General features: G+C 39.0%; 1 protein-coding gene across 2 annotated transcripts in view; it reads left to right on the forward strand.

The window, feature by feature from the left end:
• ARHGEF28 (Rho guanine nucleotide exchange factor 28) overlaps positions 1-22,140 on the forward strand; it is a 260,867-nt gene that overhangs the window by 59,472 nt on the left and 179,255 nt on the right. For both annotated transcript variants that reach the window (XM_030927941.1, XM_030927942.1), the window contains exons 2-3: positions 8,364-8,511; positions 11,549-11,842. In XM_030927941.1, coding sequence (XP_030783801.1) covers positions 8,364-8,511; positions 11,549-11,842 — 442 coding nt within the window. The remainder of the gene's footprint in view (positions 1-8,363; positions 8,512-11,548; positions 11,843-22,140) is intronic.

Here is a 22,140-nt window from a genome sequence, read left to right on the forward strand (position 1 = left end):
ATATTTGTTTTCACTTACTAGGAGATCTGTTTCCATGGAATCTGTTAAGTTAGGGGTTTGAAAAGGAAGCAAGCTAAGGGGCTTTATAAAGCCTGCTTCTGGTCTTGTGAGGAATCTGGAGTCATTAGCTGACCTCTGTCATGAATTGTCTTTTACTCAATTCTGCTGTGTTACAGAAACAAAGGCAATTTCAATTTGATAGTGGTGAATCATTCCATCAAGGGTGAAAGTCATCTAGATTTTAAATTTATATATATGTGTGTGTGTATGTGTGTATATATATGTGTGTGTGTATATATATATATATAAAATTTTTTGTTTTTTGAGACGAGTTCTCACTCTGTCACCCAGGCTGGAGTACAATGGCATGGTCTCGGCTCACTGCAACCTCTGCCTCCTGGGTTCAAGCAGTTCTCTTTTCTCAGCCTCCTGAGTAGCTGGGATTATAGGTGTGGGCCACCACACCCGGATAATTTTTTTGTACTTTTAGTAGAGATGGGGTTTCACCATGTTGGCCAGGCTGGTCTCAAACTCCTGACCTCAAGTGATCCACCTGTCTCGGCCTCCCAAAATGCTGGGATTACAGGCATGAGCCACCGCACCCAGCCTGTGTGTTTATATTTTTTGAATTATTGTGTTTAATGCAGAGGTTTGAATAATGGCTATCTTTTATAATTATTAATATATGCATTTAATATTTCTTTGGGTAAGTTATTTTAATTGTGTAATTTAGATCTTTGATATCCTTGTCAATTTTTTACTTACTTATTCTATTAGCTACTGAAAGAGGCAGGCTAAAGTTATCCACTGCTATTGTGGATTTGTCTACTCTATTGGATTTGTTAATTTTTGGTTTATATCTTTTAAAGATGTGTTATTAGGGGCATACAGATATAATGTTATAATATTATCTTATTCAACTGACTCTTTTAATGATGAAAAATTTCTCTTTCCCTAGTAATATGTATTGCTTTAAAATCTACTTTGTCTGATATTATTTTGTCTGTGCTAGCTTTTCCTTGGTTAGTTTTGCATGGATGTCATTTTATTTTTAAGCTGCGTTATTTTTAAGGTATGTCTGTTGTTGGCAGTGTACAGATATTGTTGTTTTTGGATTAAAAAAAATCCATACTGGCAGACTTGGTATACTATTTGGAGTAGTCTATCTACATTTAATATAATTGCTGAAATAGTTGGATTTATATCTACATATAGCTATTTGCTCTCTGTTTGGCACACATGTTTTATTTTTATGGTTTTTGTTTCTCCTGTCTTGTTTTCTTTTTGATGAATCAACTATTCTTATTTAAGTTTCCTCTCTCTAACTTATTAGTTATGCATTCTTTTGGTGGCTACTCTCAAGTCAAAATATATATAATATATTACAAATATAATAAAAGTACTTTTTCAGCAATTTCCTAATATGGCTACGTACTTTAATTTCATCTACCTTTTACATTATTGTTGTCACACATTGTAGTTCTACAAATATTTTAAACTCCATGACATTATAATGTTTTGTAAAACGTTTTCTTATATATTATTACACAAAACGTATGCTTTTATAATTTTGTAAAATTGTTTGTATATTTGATATATTTATTCACATATTTACCTACTCCCTATTCCTCATTCTTTCCTGCATTTCCATGTTTCTGTTTGAGATCATTTTATTTCTTCTTGAATAACGTCTTCAGTATTTCTTTCAGTGCTGGTCTGTTGGCACTGAATTCTCTCAGTATTTGTCTTAAACATTTTAATTTCAGTTTCGTTTTTAAAGATATTTGTGTTAGACATGGGATTTTCTTTCACCCCTTTACAAATATTACGCAATTGTCTTTTGGCTTCCATTACTTCTCTGCGTGGTTCTCCTGTCTGGTATTTTGTTACATTTTTGTCCTCATTGTTTCCATGACTTTTTATTTGTCAGCCCTTGTTATTCCTAGTTGTTTTCAGCAGGACTGTTGGCCTGTGTGGTCTGTTTTATCCCATCTGGAGATGGATGCCTACTCTAAAGGCTATTTCTGAAAAAATGTCTTATAAGCCTTTTAAGTTATTTTAGTTAACCTTCCTTTAAAAAAACGGCATTGTGGTACTTCCCCCCGGATTTAACCAATTTGTATTTACGTGAATGGGATGATACATCTGAATAATCTTGATATTTTAAATTATATAAAAGTCAGATGCTTTTAAACATGCTTCAAATCAGTGGTTCTTCAGTTTTTTGATTCACATGTTCTTTGCGTACCCTTCTCAGAATCTGTGACTGATAGACAGACTCCCCAGATAAATGCCCAAAACTGCTGCATACATTTTCCAGAGGATTAAGGAACATTTCCCCCTCACCGTATCTGTCCGTAGATTTCAGGGTGGGAACTCCTACATTAAGAACATGAAGCAAAGACTGAGTTAAATGAAAAGCTGTAGATAAGTCACTAAGTATTTGCGTATTTGCTGTTCGTTCACTAACGTTGGGGAGAAAATGTACTGAGCCTGGCACAGAAAGATGTAGATTTGATTTCTGGCTCTGCTCCTCACTAGATCTAATATTTTCAGTGTTCTCTTTAATAAACAAGGTTCATAATAATACCTCCCAGGTATTATTGTGGGAATAAGACAAGAAAACACACAAGAAAGCACTGTATAAATTGTGATGTGCTGTACACATAGATAATATGTATAAGTATATAGATATATCGATGTCTGTATTTGTATATATGTGCACACACATATAAGAAATAATATTTGCATTTCCACACTTTCTTTTAGAGAAGTACTTCAGCTACACACAGTAATTTGAATAAAATACTTTGTGCCCACGGTGCTTCCTTTGGCACCACGTGTGCTATTGTACTTGAGAAACTGTAAAGAGGATAACCTAACTTGGAGGTTGAGGCAGAAATCAAGAAACCTAATATTACACATCTGGCTCTGGGATCCTGAGCTAGTTAGCAGTAGTGCCTATATTTGTATTTACTTACCTATAAAATGGAATAATAACAATGCATCCTTTTATTTTCTTTTAACTTTTCAAGGATCTTAGAAAGTTCAATGCACTGTGTTCTATAGGAAACGCTCTGTATAGATTTTTTTTAATTATTGTAAAGAAGACAAGTTTCAAATATTGAATACAAATCAAATTTGATAGTTCACATAGCACTATATTTTAGCATAATGGTTTTCATGGCATGTATTAGTAAACATTGATTATCAACTTATTTTTACCTTTATTATGCTTCTTTGCCTAATCATCCCACATAAAGGCTGTGTATAATACTAGAATCCATTGGAAGATAGTTTATGTCTTCCCGTCAAATAAAAAGGTGACAATTACCATTGAAAAGTATTTATGAACTTCCCATTTTTGCCTGTTACTATAAAAGCTAGAGTTCATAAACTTTTTTTGAATCTTTAGATGCCTTTGAGACTATGATGAAAGCCATAAACCTTTCCTCAGAAAATGGACATATATACACACACAAAACCAGTTTTGCTAATAATTTTCAGAGGTTCTCAAACTGTCTGAAATCCGTATTCAGATTCTTACCTTGATAAAGAAACCCCACTATAAAAAGATGTATCCTTTTTTCTCATTGTCATAATTTGAAAATGCAGTATTTGTTCATTGCCCACTCATGCCATATATTTAAGAAACCAGAGAGTTAAGGTGTTGTTCAGCAAATAGCATTGTTATTAACAAAGTGTAGTTATAAACAGATGCATTGTTTATAGTGAGAGGGAAGAAAGGGAGGAAGAGAGAGAAAACATGAGTACAAGAATCCCCAGTGATTAGGCTAATACAGCCACTCAATTACCCAGGTTATTAGAGACATTGATTAATGAAAAAATGTTTAGAACGTGCAAACTAGTGTTGACAGCCATTTCCACTTTAAATACCATCTGGAAAGGAATAGGAAAGTTGGATGAGATAGTTTAAGGTGGCAAAAACATTTGCTACCTTTTTGGTTCTCTGGGAAGAAATCCATAGATGTCACAGCATGTCAGCAGAAGGCTTGGTCTTTGAAAATTATTGAGTTTTACAAGTAGAATTTCTCCAGAGGATGCTTGATGGTAAAAAACGTTAGTTTAATTTACCTGATTCTTTGTGTGTATTTATGTTGAACTGTGTTCAGTATGATTATAGTCAATTCAGCTCTTCTGCTCTACATTTGTGATTCCTGTTTTCCATGTGACTTGGCCTTCCAAGGTTTTATGGGAGTACTGGTGAGTATTTTTTATTTGGGCATGATTGGGTAAGAGGTGATACACCTTCACTATTTGATGGGGAAAGGGAATGATTCTGACACCGATTCCAACTGGTTCACTTGGGAAACTGAAAATTTTGATCTGCCAAAGGCAAAGTTTATAGGTGAGTTCGTATGTGAAACAGAAGAGGGAAGATTAAATTTATTCAAATTGCAATTTGGTTTGGCCACTAACAATGTTTGCATTATCTTGCAATAGACTTTTATAAAAGTGGGCAACACATTTCAGTGGCAATGGAAAAAAGTGAATTAAATCAAACTGTTTATGGTCTGTTAACACAGGAAATAATTCCAAAGATAGTTTTGGCAAGGTTGGGGTGAAAATGATCCTCTTAACCAGCACATGTGGTGATAAAAGTTGATACAAAATTTTTGGAAAGAAGTTTGGTAATTTATGACAATATGTTCATGTTTTTGGAAACTTTTCTCGAATTTTATTCTAAAATAGCATCTCAAAGGATAAAAAATACTTAAAATGTTTATCAGGAGTTGTTTAAAATGTTAAAAAGTCAGAAGTACTCTTAACGAGCAATAGATGAATATTTAAGTAATCATGGAATTATAGAACATCAAACGCTTGGTGGAATGCAATTAAAAGGGGTGCCAAAGATTGTAACAACGTGGAAAAATATTTTTGATAGAAGAGAAGAAAGCACACCAGTATGTATTAATGTATTATGCCACGAGTATAACTGTGTAATAATTATCTGTGCATATGAATAAAGACTGGAAGATAATAGGAAAAATGAAAAAAGGTTGATAGTTTAGGATCATGTCAATGCAGATGAAATCTAAATACCTTTAATTTCTGTTATTTATTAAATAATGAAAACTTTTAAACAGTCTTCTAATTTTATGCTTTTATGGATTTTTTTGTTAGATATTGAATTAATTAGAAATTTAATCATTTGGTAGAATGCATGTTTTTGCTCCTAATGGATAGCTATTGTTCTAAAACCGTTTGTTGAATGGTCCATTCTTTCCCTGCTGATTTGAAATGCCACCTATTATTGCATAATTTCCATGGGTACATGTGTCTGCCTCAGACTTTGCACTTGTCTTTCTCTATGCTACTATTACTCTGTTTAAATGACACTGGTTTTATTGTATGTTTTGCTTTGTGGTAGAGCAAGCTTTGACAGTCCAAACATTCTCTCTCAAAAGTATCATTTCAATTCTAGTGTATTTATTCCTCCAGATGAACTTTAGAATAAGCTTGTTAAGTTTCATTTGAAAAATGGATTTTGACTGGACTACACTAAACTTGTTGATTAATTTGGGGATATAATTTTGCCTAGCATGCTTCATATTGTTTCCAGAAATTTCAATGGCATATTTGAGTGTTTTATATTTTGGAAATAGTGAGTTTATAGAAACGTGAGAACACATCTCTATTGCTTCTGTGTAGGAGCAGAGTGATTCTCATATTTATGCCAACAAATTTATTTAGGAAACTTTCTAGTTTTCAATTGCCTGAAACAAAGAATGCAATTGGATCCAGACGGGGAACTGAAAGAAGTACTCTGGAATTCTGTACATTGGAATTTTGTCTTTGTCATATATGAAATTGGTGGCCTTTTAAGAAGAGTGGCAGATTTTCAGTGGCCTCAGTGATTAGAAAGGTCCCACTCTTACCCAAAACATTGCCACCTGTGGTTGGCTATTTAAGCTGTGCTTGCATATTCTTTCAACTTGCATATTCTTTCAGAAGACCGTTCTTCCTGCTGATCTCTCAAATGCTTTATCTAAATCCATCTCCTTTGAGCTTTATCTACGTTTTCCGAATGAAAATGTTCTTGTTATTTCATCTTCATATTTTCGTTCCTTGTCTTCCTCTCCTGCCCATCCATTTCTGTCTAATAGGGTCTCTCTGTTGGTTTCTGTATCACCCCCTCTTCTCCCATAGCATCTTTATCCGGGTCTTTCTGGTGTTTTTCTGGTTACCATATAAGAGACTCTTTTTATTGCTGAATCTCTTCTGAGTGTTAGGACTTCTGGGCATCTCTCTTTAATCTCCTTAATGGGCATGTCTTATTACTCATGTGACTTTTGGTTATCCTTTTACTAGTGTAAAGCATGGCATGGTTCTTGAAAGGCAGGTGTGATGAATTACAAGATTGTAATGTTCAGGGCTGTATTGCATTAGAAAGGGTTGCAATTAAACTCTCATAAGTTGTAGTCCTTGTCCATCCAACCAAATATAACAGTAATATGATCATTGTTTTGAATAGATGCAGATTAGATATCCTTGTGATCTGTGAAAATTTTTGATCTGTTTATATAATTTGTTTTTTATTTTAAAAAAATCATGAACAGGTCAGGTCAGATCTGCCTGTGGATAGTTAATAGTCTCTTTAGCAACCAGGAACATGACTAAAGCAAGCTGTTCTTCCTTTTTTAGGAAATGGAATTTCGTCTGAGTTTCCTCTCTCAGTCATGTTGGACATTTGTTGTTTTTTGCTTTTCAGATCTCCTTCCTGAACTTTTTGGAAGCTATTGTATGGTAGATTTTTCTTGGCATGTTGCTTTTCTATTGATTACGTTTATGTGTGCACATACACATGCATGCTCATATGCAGAAAAAGGGCAATTTAAACTGCCAACCAGTGACTTTTTTTCAGAACTCCGTACTTTGTATTTATACCATTTCATAATTTCAGATAACTGTGTGTGTGATAGGTTGCGAACCACTAGAAATGCATAGCTTTTTGTTTATTGTAAAAAATTGAGATTAAATAACCATGTGGCTACTAGAAAACCCTGCACTGATTTTGTTTTTGATCCTGATTGGCTTAACTCAGTGTCCTATGAAATGTCTTGCTGATATTTGTCAGAGGCAAATTGATGTTAAAGAGTCTGTGTAGGCTTTTCTCTGTTCACCTTCTCCTCTATCACAGGGTAAAGATATCTTGGCGAACAGGTTTGTTTTTGTTGGGCAAGCACACAAAAGCCCAGATGCTTCTCCATGCCGGGCTGAGCTCTGGAGGCCCTCCAAAGTGGGCGACCCTTTCCGCCTCCAGGTTTCCATTTCCCCGCCACTCCCACAGGCTGGGCAGAATGCGCTCTCTCTCTGGAGGCCCCACTTTGTATTGCTTTTTGTGTTTTGGGTAGGGAGTAGCACAAATCCTTCAAAGCCTCTGGGGTCTGGAGATGACCTGGCAGTCCCTACCATAGCTGCTGTTCCCCTGGGTGCAACACGGCTGCTATAGCCCCTCCGCAAAGCCTCAGGATGCCGACATACCCAAGAGCCCCAGCCTGCTGCCCCACTTCCTTTGACATTAGTCCTCAGAGGATGCCTCAGTGCCCTGAGGTGGCAGCTCCTGTTCTTGGGACCAAGGCACTTTGCAGGGCTTTGTGCCAACCAGAAGCTCTTAAGAGAAAGTGTGAGGAAAGAGCACTTGGAAACCCCTCAGAGGAGAGAAATAGCAAATGGAAATAGCATAGCAAGGAAGAGGGAGTAGTCCTATTTATTTGGCAATATTTGTAAATATTTAAGATTCTTACAACTGACTATGGTCTAGTACAGGGTAAGGCCAGAGATAAGAATAATTATCATGAACTTTTGTACTAATAATGGCATTTTAGGTACAGGATAAAAATTAACTCAAGCCATGATGTTCAGCTGGTAGAAATTCAGAGTAAAAGACTGCTGGGTGTGGTGGCACATCCTTGTAGTCCCAGCTACCAAGGAGGCTGAAGTGGGAGGATGGCTTGTGCAGAGGAGTTTGAGACCAGCCTGGGCAACATAGTGAGACCCTGTCTCTAAAAATAATTTTTGAAAAGCAAAAGACAATGAAGTACCACACTCCTACATCTAGTACATTCTAGAGAAAGAAAAAATTCTTTCCTATGCCCTGAACTTCTTTAACTTTAAAAACAGAACAAACCAGCTCTGATACCCATACCTAATACATCAGGAAGCATCTTCCCTAATGTCAAATGTGTTGTTGTTGGAAGGAAGCACTCATGCTATTTGAACTCAACCACGTGAAGTGAATATAACAAATGACACTGTTATGTACCCAGGCCCTTTGTATTGTGCTTTCTTAGAGCCAGGACAAGGAAGTGTGACAATGCCCCGACTTATTCCTTTTTCAGGGGCAGATGACGGTCTATGCGAAGTTTGACAAAAATGTGTATCTTCCTGAAGATGCTGAATTTTACTTTACTTATGACGGATCTCATCAGCGACATGTCATGATTGCAGAGCGCATCAAGGATAACGTTCTCCAGTCCAGCATCCCAGGTGAGGTGTCCTCTTTGTTGTGCAACTGGGAAACTGGTCTGCAAATAACTTCCCTCCAGGGATGTAGGCCAGGAAGAGAGCCAGGAAGAAAAAGAAAACAATGCTGCAAGGTCAGGAGTGTGTGTGCCTCTGTGTGTGTGTGTGTGTGTGTACATTAGGAAGAACACTCACATCTGAGATTCTTCCAGCTGTATCTGCTGCTTAATTAGGAGTCTTAACTTAGACCAGGCAGACCCATCCTGTTGACTGCACAACTTTTATGGTTGGGTGTGCTTTGGATGCAATCAAATGGAGGAAACGCTGTCTATTGAGTATCACCTCCTAATCACTGCCTATAACCTCAGACCCATTGCCAGGGTTGGCTCAGGCAGAACTGACATTGACAAAGCTTGTCTTCTCTCTTCCTCATTCTTCTGTGGGCAGCCTGGCAATTACAGGTCTGCCTCTCCTCTGCTTGCTCCCTTTGGTCATTGGGGTTCTTCCTTGATGCCCTGTCCATCCAGAATCTTCCTTGAGGGATCTCCAGCTCCAGAACTTTCTCTCCCCATCATCAAAATGCTTACATTTTGAAACCTGTAATTTCCCTAGTTGTCTTCTTGATAGATGATAAATTAATATATCCTGTTCATATGTTGTAATGAGCTAATAGCCCTTCTTGATATAGTTGTTTTATATTTTTATTGATATGTGGGTTGTGCATTTAAGGGTCATCAAGCTTTAACCTAATGGTGGAATTAAAATGTCATTACCTACAGGACAGGGAGGGCATTTTAGAATTCTTTTTTATTGATTTTGGTTTTTCTTAACTGTGGGTCTTTCAGGTCCTTTTAATTTGGATCATAAAGAGACTCTTTAATTTTTCTTAGAGTTAAGATTGAGATCATTTTTAAAGGAATATGTTCCTATGTGCTTCTGTAACATATCTGCTACACGTGGAAAGAAGGTAGCCAGTGAATATGCAAACAACACAGACACAGTGAGAATTGTAGAGAAGTGCAGATACCTCTTAGCTCTCCCTGGTCTTGGTCAATGAATTAATCTGTTGTCCAATTTCTGAGACCATCGGTAATTTTAAGCACTTCTCTCTTTAGCCCAGTAATCTTCATCATTAAAAGAAAAAAAAAAAAAAACAGTCAAACCAAATTAATGGGCCAGTCATGGTGACTCATGCCTGTAATCCCAGCACTACAGGAGGCCGAGGTGGGAGGATCACCTGAGGTCAGGAGTTTGAGATCAGCCTGGCCAACGTAGGGAAACCCCATCTCTATTAAAAATATAAGATTAGCTGAGCATGGTGGCCAGTGCCTTTAGTCCCAGCTACTTGGGAGATTGAGGCAGGAGAATCGCTTGAACCTGGGAAGCGGAGGTTGCAGTGAGCTGAAATCGTGTCACTGCACTCCAGCCTGGGAGACAGAGTGAGACTCCATCTCAAAACAAAAACAAAAACAAACCTAATTAATGGCATATAGTTACTTCGGCTGTTGGTTGCTTTCCCTCTGCCCTTTTGCTCTGGCTAATGTTTTCCCTACCTTTAGTTTCACCCTCTTTTCTTGGTTTTCTCTTTTATCAAGCCCTTATAGAGAAAGGATAAAAAATAGTAACTAAAGTGTCACTCCTATTTTCAAAACTTTTAATCTTTTTCTTTTTTTTTTTTTTTGAGACGGAGTCTCACTCTGTCGCCGGGGCTGGACTGCAGTGGCCGGATCTCAGCTCACTGCAAGCTCCGCCTCCCGGGTTCACGCCATTCTCCTGCCTCTTCTTTACTGGCATGTGGTGGTGACTCTCCTCCTCCTTCCTCAGGAGGAAGAAAATGTAATCTTTTGTTTATATTGTGGTCTACTTAAAAGTGAGGTTTCTTGCCTTCATTTTAACAGAATCTAGAGGCAGGTCACAGTTTCTATTTCTGAACCTTGAATTTCCCTGGTGACAGCTTTACCAGGACAACCTTTCAAAAATTTGTAAGACAGATTTATTTAATATTTACTGGGCATGTGTAGTCTGGTGGGAGGTGGGTGCATTCTGTACCTGTACCATGAGACCACTTTTAAGAGTCAATGACAAAGTGACACTAGTTCTCTTTCAGTGAACTTAGGATGCTCTTGTTCCTTGAAGCCCTAGCTGCACAGCCTCTGGGGAAAGTCTTTGGAGAATAAGGCAGAGGAGGAATGACTTGTACCTGTTAGCCATTTGACTGGGGGCAACAGGGTGCTATGGACCAGTGGTAGCTGAATAACTCTTCTCTGTCCAGTCATGATTATCATGATCATAGTGATTTGATGCCACCAATTCCTGAAAATTCTGCCAAGGGCAGCATAAAAATGTACCTGGGTAAGAGCTTCCCAGCTCTGGCAAAATAAGAGAGTGGGACAAAGAAGAGGAAGAATGAAGGGAGGGACAAACAGCAGGATTTGGTGACACTCTCAGGAGAAATATTGAGAACACCTACAAGACAGAGACACTTATCAGAAGAGGGATCAGTGAACAACAACACACACACATAGATATGTATATATATTTTCCCTTTTGTTTTCTCTTGGGTAGTCTTCACCTACCTTTACTCACATTCAAAGGAGCTCTATGGAATTAGGGCAAACTTGTGTAATTGTATGGTGCTATCTTATAAACTTATCGCTTAAATAAATATGTAAAAATATGTGACTCAGGAGGAAATGGCAGAGTGGAAAAGAGCAAAGGACTTGAAGACAACAAACACAAATTCAGGGGTCAGGGTAGGAGTAAAAGGTTAAAGGAATGCTGAATAGCAGTGTTTGGTAATGATAGAAGAACAGATGCTCAAATGCTCAGAGCTCATAAAGGTAAGTTTTAAAATCAGGAGTTACTGAAAGAAAATGGAGTCAGCATTAGTTTGGCCCACACGCTTGGCAGTGTGTAAGGGTAATGGGCCAGCTTTCCTTTCCACCTTGTTCTCCCGGGGCGCGTTGTCTGCTTAAGCTGTGAGGTGTAGCTAGCACATTGGACCCCTGTGAGAGCATCTCCTACAGACTTGGGGTGAACTGTTCACTGTCTTGTTGTCCAGGCCATGGGCTTCAGGAGACGGTGACGGTATCTGTGTGCCTCTGCTCAGAAGGTTACTCTCCAGTGACCATGGGCTCCGGCTCAGTCACCTACGTGGACAACATGGCTTGCAGGCTGGCTCGTCTGCTGGTGACGCAGGCCAATCGCCTCACAGCCTGCAGCCACCAGACCCTGCTGACGCCATTTGCCTTGACGGCGGGAGCGCTGCCTGCCTTGGATGAGGAGCTCGTGCTGGCCCTGACCCATCTGGAATTGCCTCTAGAGTGGACTGTGTTGGGAAGTTCTTCACTTGAAGGTGGGTCATCACCAGAAAAATCAGATATCCCCTGTGTGTGTCAAGTTCAGAATGTTCCTTATGCTATACTGTCTGTTCCCCTGGGCAGATTTTCCTGCCCACATTTCACCTGAACCTTGCTGTGATGTGAAGGGGTTCCCTGAGGTCCTGAGCTACTCATCTCTGGGCTGCTTTATGTGACTCATGCCAGGAGGTGTGGAATACATGGAAAGGCCTTGCCTCAAGTGGGGAAGACTGTTTCTTTATGGTATGCTCTTGCGTCAGCTGTTCTGGGCTGTGGCTCCACTTCCCTTGGCAAGTTTTCTTGCTATGGGAAGGGGACATTGCTGCCCCATTTCCAAACAGGTAGGGTCACTGGACAAGAAGGATCATGTCGCCAGCTTTGTGAAACACTTAGAAGACATGTGACAACATGGGAAACATAACCAATGAATTGACATCTTTGAAAGTGTCAGTGTCACCGAGAGTGTTACATTTGTACTAGTTTTTGGAGTACTAAAGACCAAATGGACTCTGAATACCAAGTATTTGGAATCTGCATGGAAACAAGGCTATAGATGTTATATGTAGGCCCATACTAGACATGAGGCTAAACTGATGAATAGATGCTTTTTAAAAATGAAAAAATAAAATCTTCTTTTGAGAGCTGGGGTCTCACTGTGTTGCTCAGGCTGAACTTGAACTTCTGACTTCAGTGATCCTTCTGCCTCAGGCTCCCAAAATGCTGGGATTATAGGCATTAGCCAACGTGTCCAGCCAATAGCTGCTTTTTGTTGGTGATTACAAGTTATATATAATTTTATTGGAAATACATAGATGTTGTTTTGTAATTTATTGAATACAACATATATTATTATTTTTTGTTATCCTTCCTGTGTCCTTAGCTTTGTAGTCAGATGATGCTGTTTTTGAGAGTTTCTGCTTCCTGATAAATTCTAGTTGTAAGTTTCAGATTGGCTTAAATTCGATCATGGATGAGATTAAATGCACTACTCTGGGTAAAGGGGTGTGAGTTTTATAAACAGAATTTTAAGGCCATAAGTCACAAACCAAGAGGATCTCTGTTTCTTTCCTTTAATCAGGGTCACACTAAAACTCTCCTGGGCACTTAAAGACGTCTCTTGTTTTTAAGACCTTGGATGAGGGAAGTCACAAGTCTAGTTGAGCACCGAGCCATGCCTGAATCCTGTGTGCTGCAATCTCCTGTGTAGTGGCTGATTGATACGTATGGCATGGGCTCCCTGAGGGTGTGGGTGGTGTTTGTTCTGCTCGCTATTATCCCCTAGGACTCAGCAAAGAGATATGAAATATAAGGAGGAGTTGCAGTGATGATACTTGAAAGGTCTTTGGATACAACATTCATTCATTCATTCAACAAATACTTTTTAAAATACAGTATTGATAAAATATTTTAAATAAATTATTTAATAAATGAAATAAATGTGCTGTACGTTTTTAATTTCTACAGTGAGTCACGGTAGTACTTGTTTCATTGCTTCATTAGCTGGTTTAGAGACAGGGTCATCTTGCTCTGTTGCCCAGACTGGAGGATGGTGGCACAATCATAGCTCACTACAACCTCAAATTCTTGGGCTTATGTGATCCTCCTGCCTCAGCTTCCCAGGTATCTAAGATTACAGGTGTGTGTCACATGCCTGGCTAATTAAATTTTTCTTTTCTTTTCTTTTCTTTTTTAGAGACAGAGTCTTGTTGTATTTCTCAGGCTTGTCTCAAACACCTGGCCTCAAGTGAGCCTCCCACCTCAGCCTCCCCAGTAGCTGGGACTATAGGTACCTGGCTCAACAAATGTTTCTTAAACTCTTGCTATGTGCTAAGCTCTTTTATACAGGGGAATTGCAATAGTAATACTTGATCATCTGGAGATACACCCTTTCTATCTCACATATGTAAGTGATAGATGACATGTATGATCTATATTTATATATACAGTATATATAAATTTATATATCTATGATATATATTGTCTATATCTAAATATTATATACATATAATGTTTTCTGGCTAAGAAACTTCATTTTCTTAGGCCTCTTGGATTTCTAAAAAGGTTTCTAACTATAATATTGGAGGGTGGCTTTTTCTGGGGGTGGGGAGTGGATCCATTTTGACAAAGACACAAAGGTTTCATGATTTCCCATAAGTAAAGGAAGAGCATCACAGCCTCATGCAGGGGCAGATGCAGGTCAGTCCCACAGCTCCTCCCCAGGCCAGCAAGTCTCAGCACAGCAGCTTGGTGCCTACAGCAGTTTAATTTGTGCCTCTGAAAAATTACAAATTGTTGAAGGTCATGGAACCTCATAACTGCACGTGAATAGCTTAAACTAAGGGTCTCCATAATGGAATTAATGTTACCCACATGCTATATTTATTTTTCATGCCGATATTTAGAAATACGTTAATACTCTCTAGTATTTAATCTGTGGATTGCCATAATACAGGCATACAATTTTCCATGCTGGGCATGCCTGCTCAAAGTTATTTTTGCTGGTGGAGATACATAAAAAAGTAAGTTTGGAGAACACTGAGCTAAACCCCAAGTTGTCAAGGGTCATCCTATTGCCATTTTCATTGCTATTTGGGTATACATTCTTGTTTGCCATGCTTTTAGCTGTCATGGACTTTGATTTATCCATATTTTTATAACAGACAGATTTATGTCACGAGGAGGTCCTTTCTGTCCCCTCTGTCAGTATTTATATGTAATATATGTATTTTCATGAGAGAAAAATTGGAGCAGTTTCTTTTCATGGTAAAACACTTTTCTATTCTAGTGTCCTAGTTGTCAAGAATGTGTGCTGTGGAGCCAGGTTCAAATCCTGACCTTATTACCTCCTGGCTGTGAGACCTGGGCAAGATATTTTAGTTCTGGTGCTACACATTTTTAATTTCTACAATGAGGCATAGTAGTACCTGGTTCATTAGCTGGTTGTGATGATTTAATTAGATAATGTATGGTAAGACCTCTAGAAGAGTATCTGAACATATTAAGTTTTCAGTAAGAGGTGATGTTGGTATGAGCATGTGAATAAATTTTCATATATAGAGTGTATTGTATGTACTTGTATGTGCATAGGTAGAAGGCAGATACAATTGGTTTGGACAAATGAAGCTAAAGGCAAAGTATAAAATCCTGGCATTGGGGGGCGGAGCAAGATGGCCAAATAGGAACAGCTCCAGTCTCCAACTCCCAGCGCGAGCGACACAGAAGACTGGGGATTTCTGCATTTTCAACTGAGGTACTGGGGTCATCTCACTGGGGAGTGCCAGACAATTGGTGCTGGTCAGCTGCTGCAGCCCGACCAGCGAGAGCTGAAGCAGGGCGAGGCATTGCCTCACCTGGGAAGCGCAAGGGGGAAGGGAATCCCTTTTCCTAGCCAGGGGAACTGAGACACACAACACCTGGAAAATTGGGTAATTCCCACCCCAATACTATGCTTTAAGCAAACAGGCACACCAGGAGATTATACCCACACCTGGCCGGGAGGGTCCCACGGCCACGGAGCCTCCCTCATTGCTAGCACAGCAGTCTGCGATCTAACCGAAATGGCAGCAGTGAGGCTGGGGGAGGGGCGCCCGCCATTGCTGAGGCTTAAGTAGGTAAACAAAGCCACTGGAAAGCTCGAACTGGGTGGAGCTCACAGCAGCTCAAGGAAACCTGCCTGTCTCTGTAGACTCCACCTCTGGGGACAGGGCACAGCTAAACAACAAAAGGGGAAGCAGCGGAGGCCTGTGCAGACGCGAACGACTCTGTCTGACAGCTTTGAAGAGAGCAGTGGATCTCCCAACACGGAGGTTGAGATCTGAGAACGGACAGACTGCCTGCTCAAGTGGGTCCCTGACCCCTGAGTAGCCTAACTGGGAGACATCCCCCACTAGGGGCAGTCTGACACCCCACACCTCACAGGGTGGAGTACACCCCTGAGAGGAAGCTTCCAAAGTAAGAATCAGACAGGTACACTCGCTGTTCAGCAATATTCTATCTTCTGCAACGTCTGCTGCTGATACCCAGGCAAACAGGGTCTGGAGTGGACCTCAAGCAATCTCCAACAGACCTACAGCTGAGGGTCCTGACTATTAGAAGGAAAACTATCAAACAGGAAGAACACCTATACCAAAACCCCATCAGTACGTCACCATCATCAAAGACCAGAGGCAGATAAAACCACGAAGATGGGGAAGAAGCAGGGCAGAAAAGCTGGAAATTCAAGAAATAAGAGCGCATCTCCCCCTGCAAAGGAGCACAGCTCATCGCCAGCAACGGATCAAAGCTGGTCAGAGAATGACTTTGACGAAATGAGAGAAGAAGGCTTCAGTCCATCAAACTTCTCAGAGCTAGAGGAGGAATTACGTACCCAGTGCAAAGAAACTAAAAATCTTGAAAAAAGAGTGGAAGAATTGATAGCTAGAATAATTAATGCAGAGAAGGTCATAAATGAAATGACAGAGATGAAAACCATGACACGAGAAATACATGACAAATCCACAAGCTTCAGTAACCGACTTGATCAACTGGAAGAAAGTATCAGTGATTGAGGATCAAATGAATGAAATGAAGCGAGAAGAGAAACCAAAAGAAAAAAGAAGAAAAAGAAATGAACAAAGCCTGCAAGAAGTATGGGATTATGTAAAAAGACCAAATCTACGTCTGATTGGGGTGCCTGAAAGTGAGGGGGAAAATGGAACCAAGTTGGAAAACACTCTTCAGGATATCATCCAGGAGAACTTCCCCAACCTAGTAGGGCAGGCCAACATTCAAATTCAGGAAATACAGAGAACACCACAAAGATACTCCTCGAGAAGAGCAACTCCAAGACACATAATTGCCAGATTCACCAAAGTTGAAATGAAGGAAAAAATCTTAAGGGCAGCCAGAGAGAAAGGTCGGGTTACCCACAAAGGGAAGCCCATCAGACTAACAGCAGACCTCTCAGCAGAAACTCTACAAGCCAGAAGAGAGTGGGGGCCAATATTTAACATTCTTAAAGAAAAGAATTTCCAACCCAGAATTTCATATCCAGCCAAACTAAGTTTCATAAATGAAGGAGAAATAAAATCCTTTATAGATAAGCAAATGCTTAGAGATTTTGTCACCACCAGGCCTGCCTTACAAGACACCCTGAAGGAAGCCCTAAACATGGAAAGGAACAACTGGTACCAGCCATTGCAAAAACATGCCAAAATGTAAAGACCATCGAGGCTAGGAAGAAACTCCATCAACTAACGAGCAAAATAACCAGTTAATATCATAATGGCAGGATCAAGTTCACACATAACAATATTAACCTTAAATGTAAATGGACTAAATGGTCCAATTAAAAGACACAGACTGGCAAACTGGATAAAGAGTCAAGACCCATCAGTCTGCTGTATTCAGGAGACCCATCTCACATGCAGAGACATACATAGGCTCAAAATAAAGGGATGGAGGAAGATCTACCAAGCAAATGGAGAACAAAAAAAGCAGGGGTTGCAATCCTAGTCTCTGATAAAATAGACTTTAAACCATCAAAGATCAAAAGAGACAAAGAAGGCCATTACATAATGGTAAAGGGATCAATTCGACAGGAAGAGCTAACTATCTTAAATATATATGCACCCAATACAGGAGGACCCAAATTCATAAAGCAAGTCCTTAGAGACTTACAAAGAGACTTAGACTCCCATACAATAATAATGGGAGACTTCAACACTCCACTGTCAACATTAGACAGATCAACGAGACAGAAAGTTAACAAGGATATCCAGGAATTGAACTCATCTCTGCACCAAGAGGACCTAATAGACATCTATAGAACTCTCCACCCCAAATCAACAGATTATACATTCTTTTCAGCACCACATCACACTTATTCCAAAATTGACCACATAATTGGAAATAAAGCACTCCTTAGCAAATGTACAAGAACAGAAATTATAACAAACTGTCTCTCAGACCACAGTGCAATCAAACTAGAACTCAGGACTAAGAAACTCAATCAAAACCGCTCAACTACATGGAAACTGAACAACCTGCTCCTGAATGACTACTGGGTACATAACGAAATGAAGGCAGAAATAAAGATGTTCTTTGAAACCAATGAGAACAAAGATACAACATACCAGAATCTCTGGGACACATTTAAAGCAGTGTGTAGAGGGAAATTTATAGCAGTAAATGCCCACAAGAGAAAGCTGGAAAGATCTAAAATTGACACTCTAACATCACAATTAAAATAACTGGAGAAGCAAGAGCAAACACATTCAAAAGCTAGCAGAAGGCAAGAAATACCTAAGATCAGAGCAGAACTGAAGGAGATAGAGACACAAAAAACCCTCCAAAAAATCAATGAATCCAGGAGTTGGTTTTTTGAAAAAATCAACAAAATTGACAGACTTCTAGCAAGACTAATAAAGAAGAAAAGAGAGAAGAATCAAATAGACGCAATAGAAAATGATAAAGAGGATATCACCACGGACCCCACAGAAATACAAACTACCATCAGAGAATACTATAAACACCTCTATGCAAATAAACTAGAAAATCTAGAAGACATGGATAATTTCCTGGACACTTACACTCTTCCAAGACTAAACCAGGAAGAAGTTGAATCCCTGAATAGACCAATAGCAGGCTCTGAAATTGAGGCAATTATTAATAGCCTACCAACCAAAACAAGTCCAGGACCAGATGGATTCACAGCTGAATTCTACCAGAGGTACAAGGAGGAGCTGGTACCATTCCTTCTGAAACTATTGCAATCAATAGAAAAAGAGGAAATCCTCCCTAACTCATTTGATGAGGCCAACATCATCCTGATACCAAAGCCTGGCAGAGACACAACAAAAAAAGAAAATTTTAGACCAATATCCCTGATGAACATCGATGCAAAAATCCTCAATAAAATACTGGCAAACCGGATTCAGCAGCACATCAAAAAGCTTATCCACCATGATCAAGTGGGCTTCATCCCTGGGATGCAAGGCTGATTCAACATTCGCAAATCAATAAACGTAATCCAGCATATAAACAGAACCAAAGACAAGAACCACATGATTATCTCAATAGATGCAGAAAAGGCTTTTGACAAAATTCAACAGCCCTTCATGCTAAAAACACTCAATAAATTCGGTATTGATGGAACGTACCTCAAAATAATAAGAGCTATTTATGACAAACCCACAGCCAATATCATACTGAATGGGCAAAAACTGGAAAAATTCCCTTTGAAAACTGGCACAAGACAGGGATGCCCTCTCTCACCACTCCTATTCAACATAGTGTTGGAAGTTCTGGCTAGGGCAATCAGGCAAGAGAAAGAAATCAAGGGTATCCAGTTAGGAAAAGAAGAAGTCAAATTGTCCCTGTTTGCAGATGACATGATTGTATATTTAGAAAACCCCATTGTCTCAGCCCAGAATCTCCTTAAGCTGATAAGCAACTTCAGCAAAGTCTCAGGATACAAAATTAATGTGCAAAAATCACAAGCATTCTTATACACCAGTAACAGACAAGCAGAGAGCCAAATCAGGAATGAACTTCCATTCACAATTGCTTCAAAGAGAATAAAATACCTAGGAATCCAACTTACAAGGGATGTAAAGGACCTCTTCAAAGAGAACTACAAACTACTGCTCAGTGAAATAAAAGAGGACACTAACAAATGGAAGAACATACCATGCTCATGGATAGGAAGAATCAATATCGTGAAAATGGCCATACTGCCCAAGGTTATTTATAGATTCAATGCCATCCCCATCAAGCTACCAATGAGTTTCTTCACAGAATTGGAAAAAACGGCTTTAAAGTTCATATGGAACCAAAAAAGAGCCTGCATTGCCAAGACAATCCTAAGTCATAAGAACAAAGCTGGAGGCATCACACTACCTGACTTCAAACTATACTACAAGGCTACAGTAACCAAAACAGCATGGTACTGGTACCAAAACAGAGCTATAGACCAATGGAACAGAACAGAGTCCTCAGAAATAATACCACACATCTACAGTCATCTGATCTTTGACAAACCTGAGAGAAACAAGAAATGGGGAAAGGATTCCCTATTTAATAAATGGTGCTGGGAAAATTGGCTAGCCATAAGTAGAAAGCTGAAACTGAATCCTTTCCTTACTCCTTATACAAAAATTAATTCAAGATGGATTAGAGACTTAAATGTTAGACCTAATACCATAAAAACCTTAGAAGAAAACCTAGGTAGTACCATTCAGGACATAGGCATGGGCAAGGACTTCATGTCTAAAATACCAAAAGCAATGGCAGCAAAAGCCAAAATTGACAAATGGGATCTCATTAAACTAAAGAGCTTCTGCACAGCAAAAGAAACTACCATCAGAGTGAACAGGCAACCTACAGAATGGGAGAAAATTTTTGCAATCTACTCATCTGACAAAGGGCTAATATCCAGAATCTACAAAGAACTCAAATATACAAGAAAAAAACAAACAACCCCATCAAAAAGTGGGCAAAGGATATGAACAGACATTTCTCAAAAGAAGACATTCATACAGCCAACAGACACATGAAAAAATGCTCATCATCACTGGCCATCAGAGAGATGCAAATCAAAACCACAATGAGATACCATCTCACACCAGTTAGAATGGCAATCATTAAAAAGTCAGGAAACAACAGGTGCTGGAGAGGATGTGGAGAAATAGGAACACTTTTACACTGTTGGTGGGATTGTAAACTAGTTCAACCATTATGGAAAACAGTATGGCGATTCCTCAAGGATCTAGAACTAGATGTACCATATGACCCAGCCATCCCACTACTGGGTATATACCCAAAGGATTATAAATCATGCTGCTATAAAGACACATGCACACGCATGTTTATTGCGGCACTATTCACAATAGCAAAGACTTGGAATCAACCCAAATGTCCATTAGTGACAGACTGGATTAAGAAAATGTGGCACATATACACCATGGAATATTATGCAGCCATAAAAAAGGATGAGTTTGCAGTCCTTTGTAGGGACATGGATGCAGCTGGAAACCATCATTCTTAGCAAACTATCACAAGAACAGAAAACCAAACACTGCATGTTCTCACTCATAGGTGGGAACTGAACAATGAGATCACTTGGAATCGGGAAGGGGAACATCACACACTGGGGCCTATCATGGGGAGGGGGGAGGAGGGAGGGATTGCATTGGGAGTTATACCTGATATAAATGACGAATTGATGGGTGCTGATGAGTTGATGGGTGCAGCACACCAACATGGCACAAGTATACATATGTAACAAACCTGCACGTTATGCACATGTACCCTAGAACTTAAAGTATAATAAAAAAAAAAAAAATCCTGGCGTTTAAGTAATTCTTTGAAAATTTCTAGGAATGTTTCTAGACTTTCTCTAAAGGCAGTTTATAGTATTTGAGGTAACATTGTCTGCAGCGTAGACTTGTAGTGTAGCTTTTCTACAACATCAGTGTCAAGCGACAGGGTTAATGCTCATGTTTGAAGCTGAATTTTATTCTGAAGGTTATGACCATCTTATGAGATTTCATTCAGCCCGCCATGTGTTTAAATCTCTGTGTCTGCCTTTTCACACCTCAGTTCTGTTATGTATGTATGTAGGGGCTTATATATGGATAATGGCTAAGTTTAGATTGGTAGGCCTTAACAGATGTATTTATCAGTACATTTCTGTCAAAATTATTCCACATTAAAAAACAAATTGGGCAGTTAGATGAGTAGATTGAAATATAAATTATTCTGTGTCAGTTTTAATTTTGTACTTCAGAAATTGTATTAGATACTAGGTAGAAGGAAAACGTGGTTTTTATTGTACTTACTAAACCAAGCAGTTGGACATAAATTAATCATTTTATAGTTGGGAATAAACAGGAGTATTTGGTGAAGGACTAACATTGATGCCCTAGATTAACTGGATTGTATTAGATTTTTACAATGCACACATATACTCTATGGATGTATTTTGACTCATTGCCTATTCATAACCATTTGGTGGGGTTCTACTAATCTTGAGCTGTTTGGGTTTGTTTTTTGTTGTACTTTTAATTTAATAGAGTTTTAATCTAAGCAGTTTAAAAACTCTTATGTGCTTAAACATCTTTTTTAGTATACATATTTTATTTGTATTGCTTGTCTTGAGGTAAATTGTAATAATGATGTGAGAAATAAACTGTGACATTGGACCCACTGGAAGTTACAATGTGTTAGTGGCAGTGGCATCACAGGTGGAAAACAATTTCTTTCCTAGTAATTATTTCTTCCAGTACTTGTCCAAAAATTATTTTAATGCTCAGTG

This window comes from Rhinopithecus roxellana, chromosome 3 (assembly GCF_007565055.1).
Source record: "Rhinopithecus roxellana isolate Shanxi Qingling chromosome 3, ASM756505v1, whole genome shotgun sequence".
NCBI lineage: Eukaryota > Metazoa > Chordata > Mammalia > Primates > Cercopithecidae > Rhinopithecus > Rhinopithecus roxellana.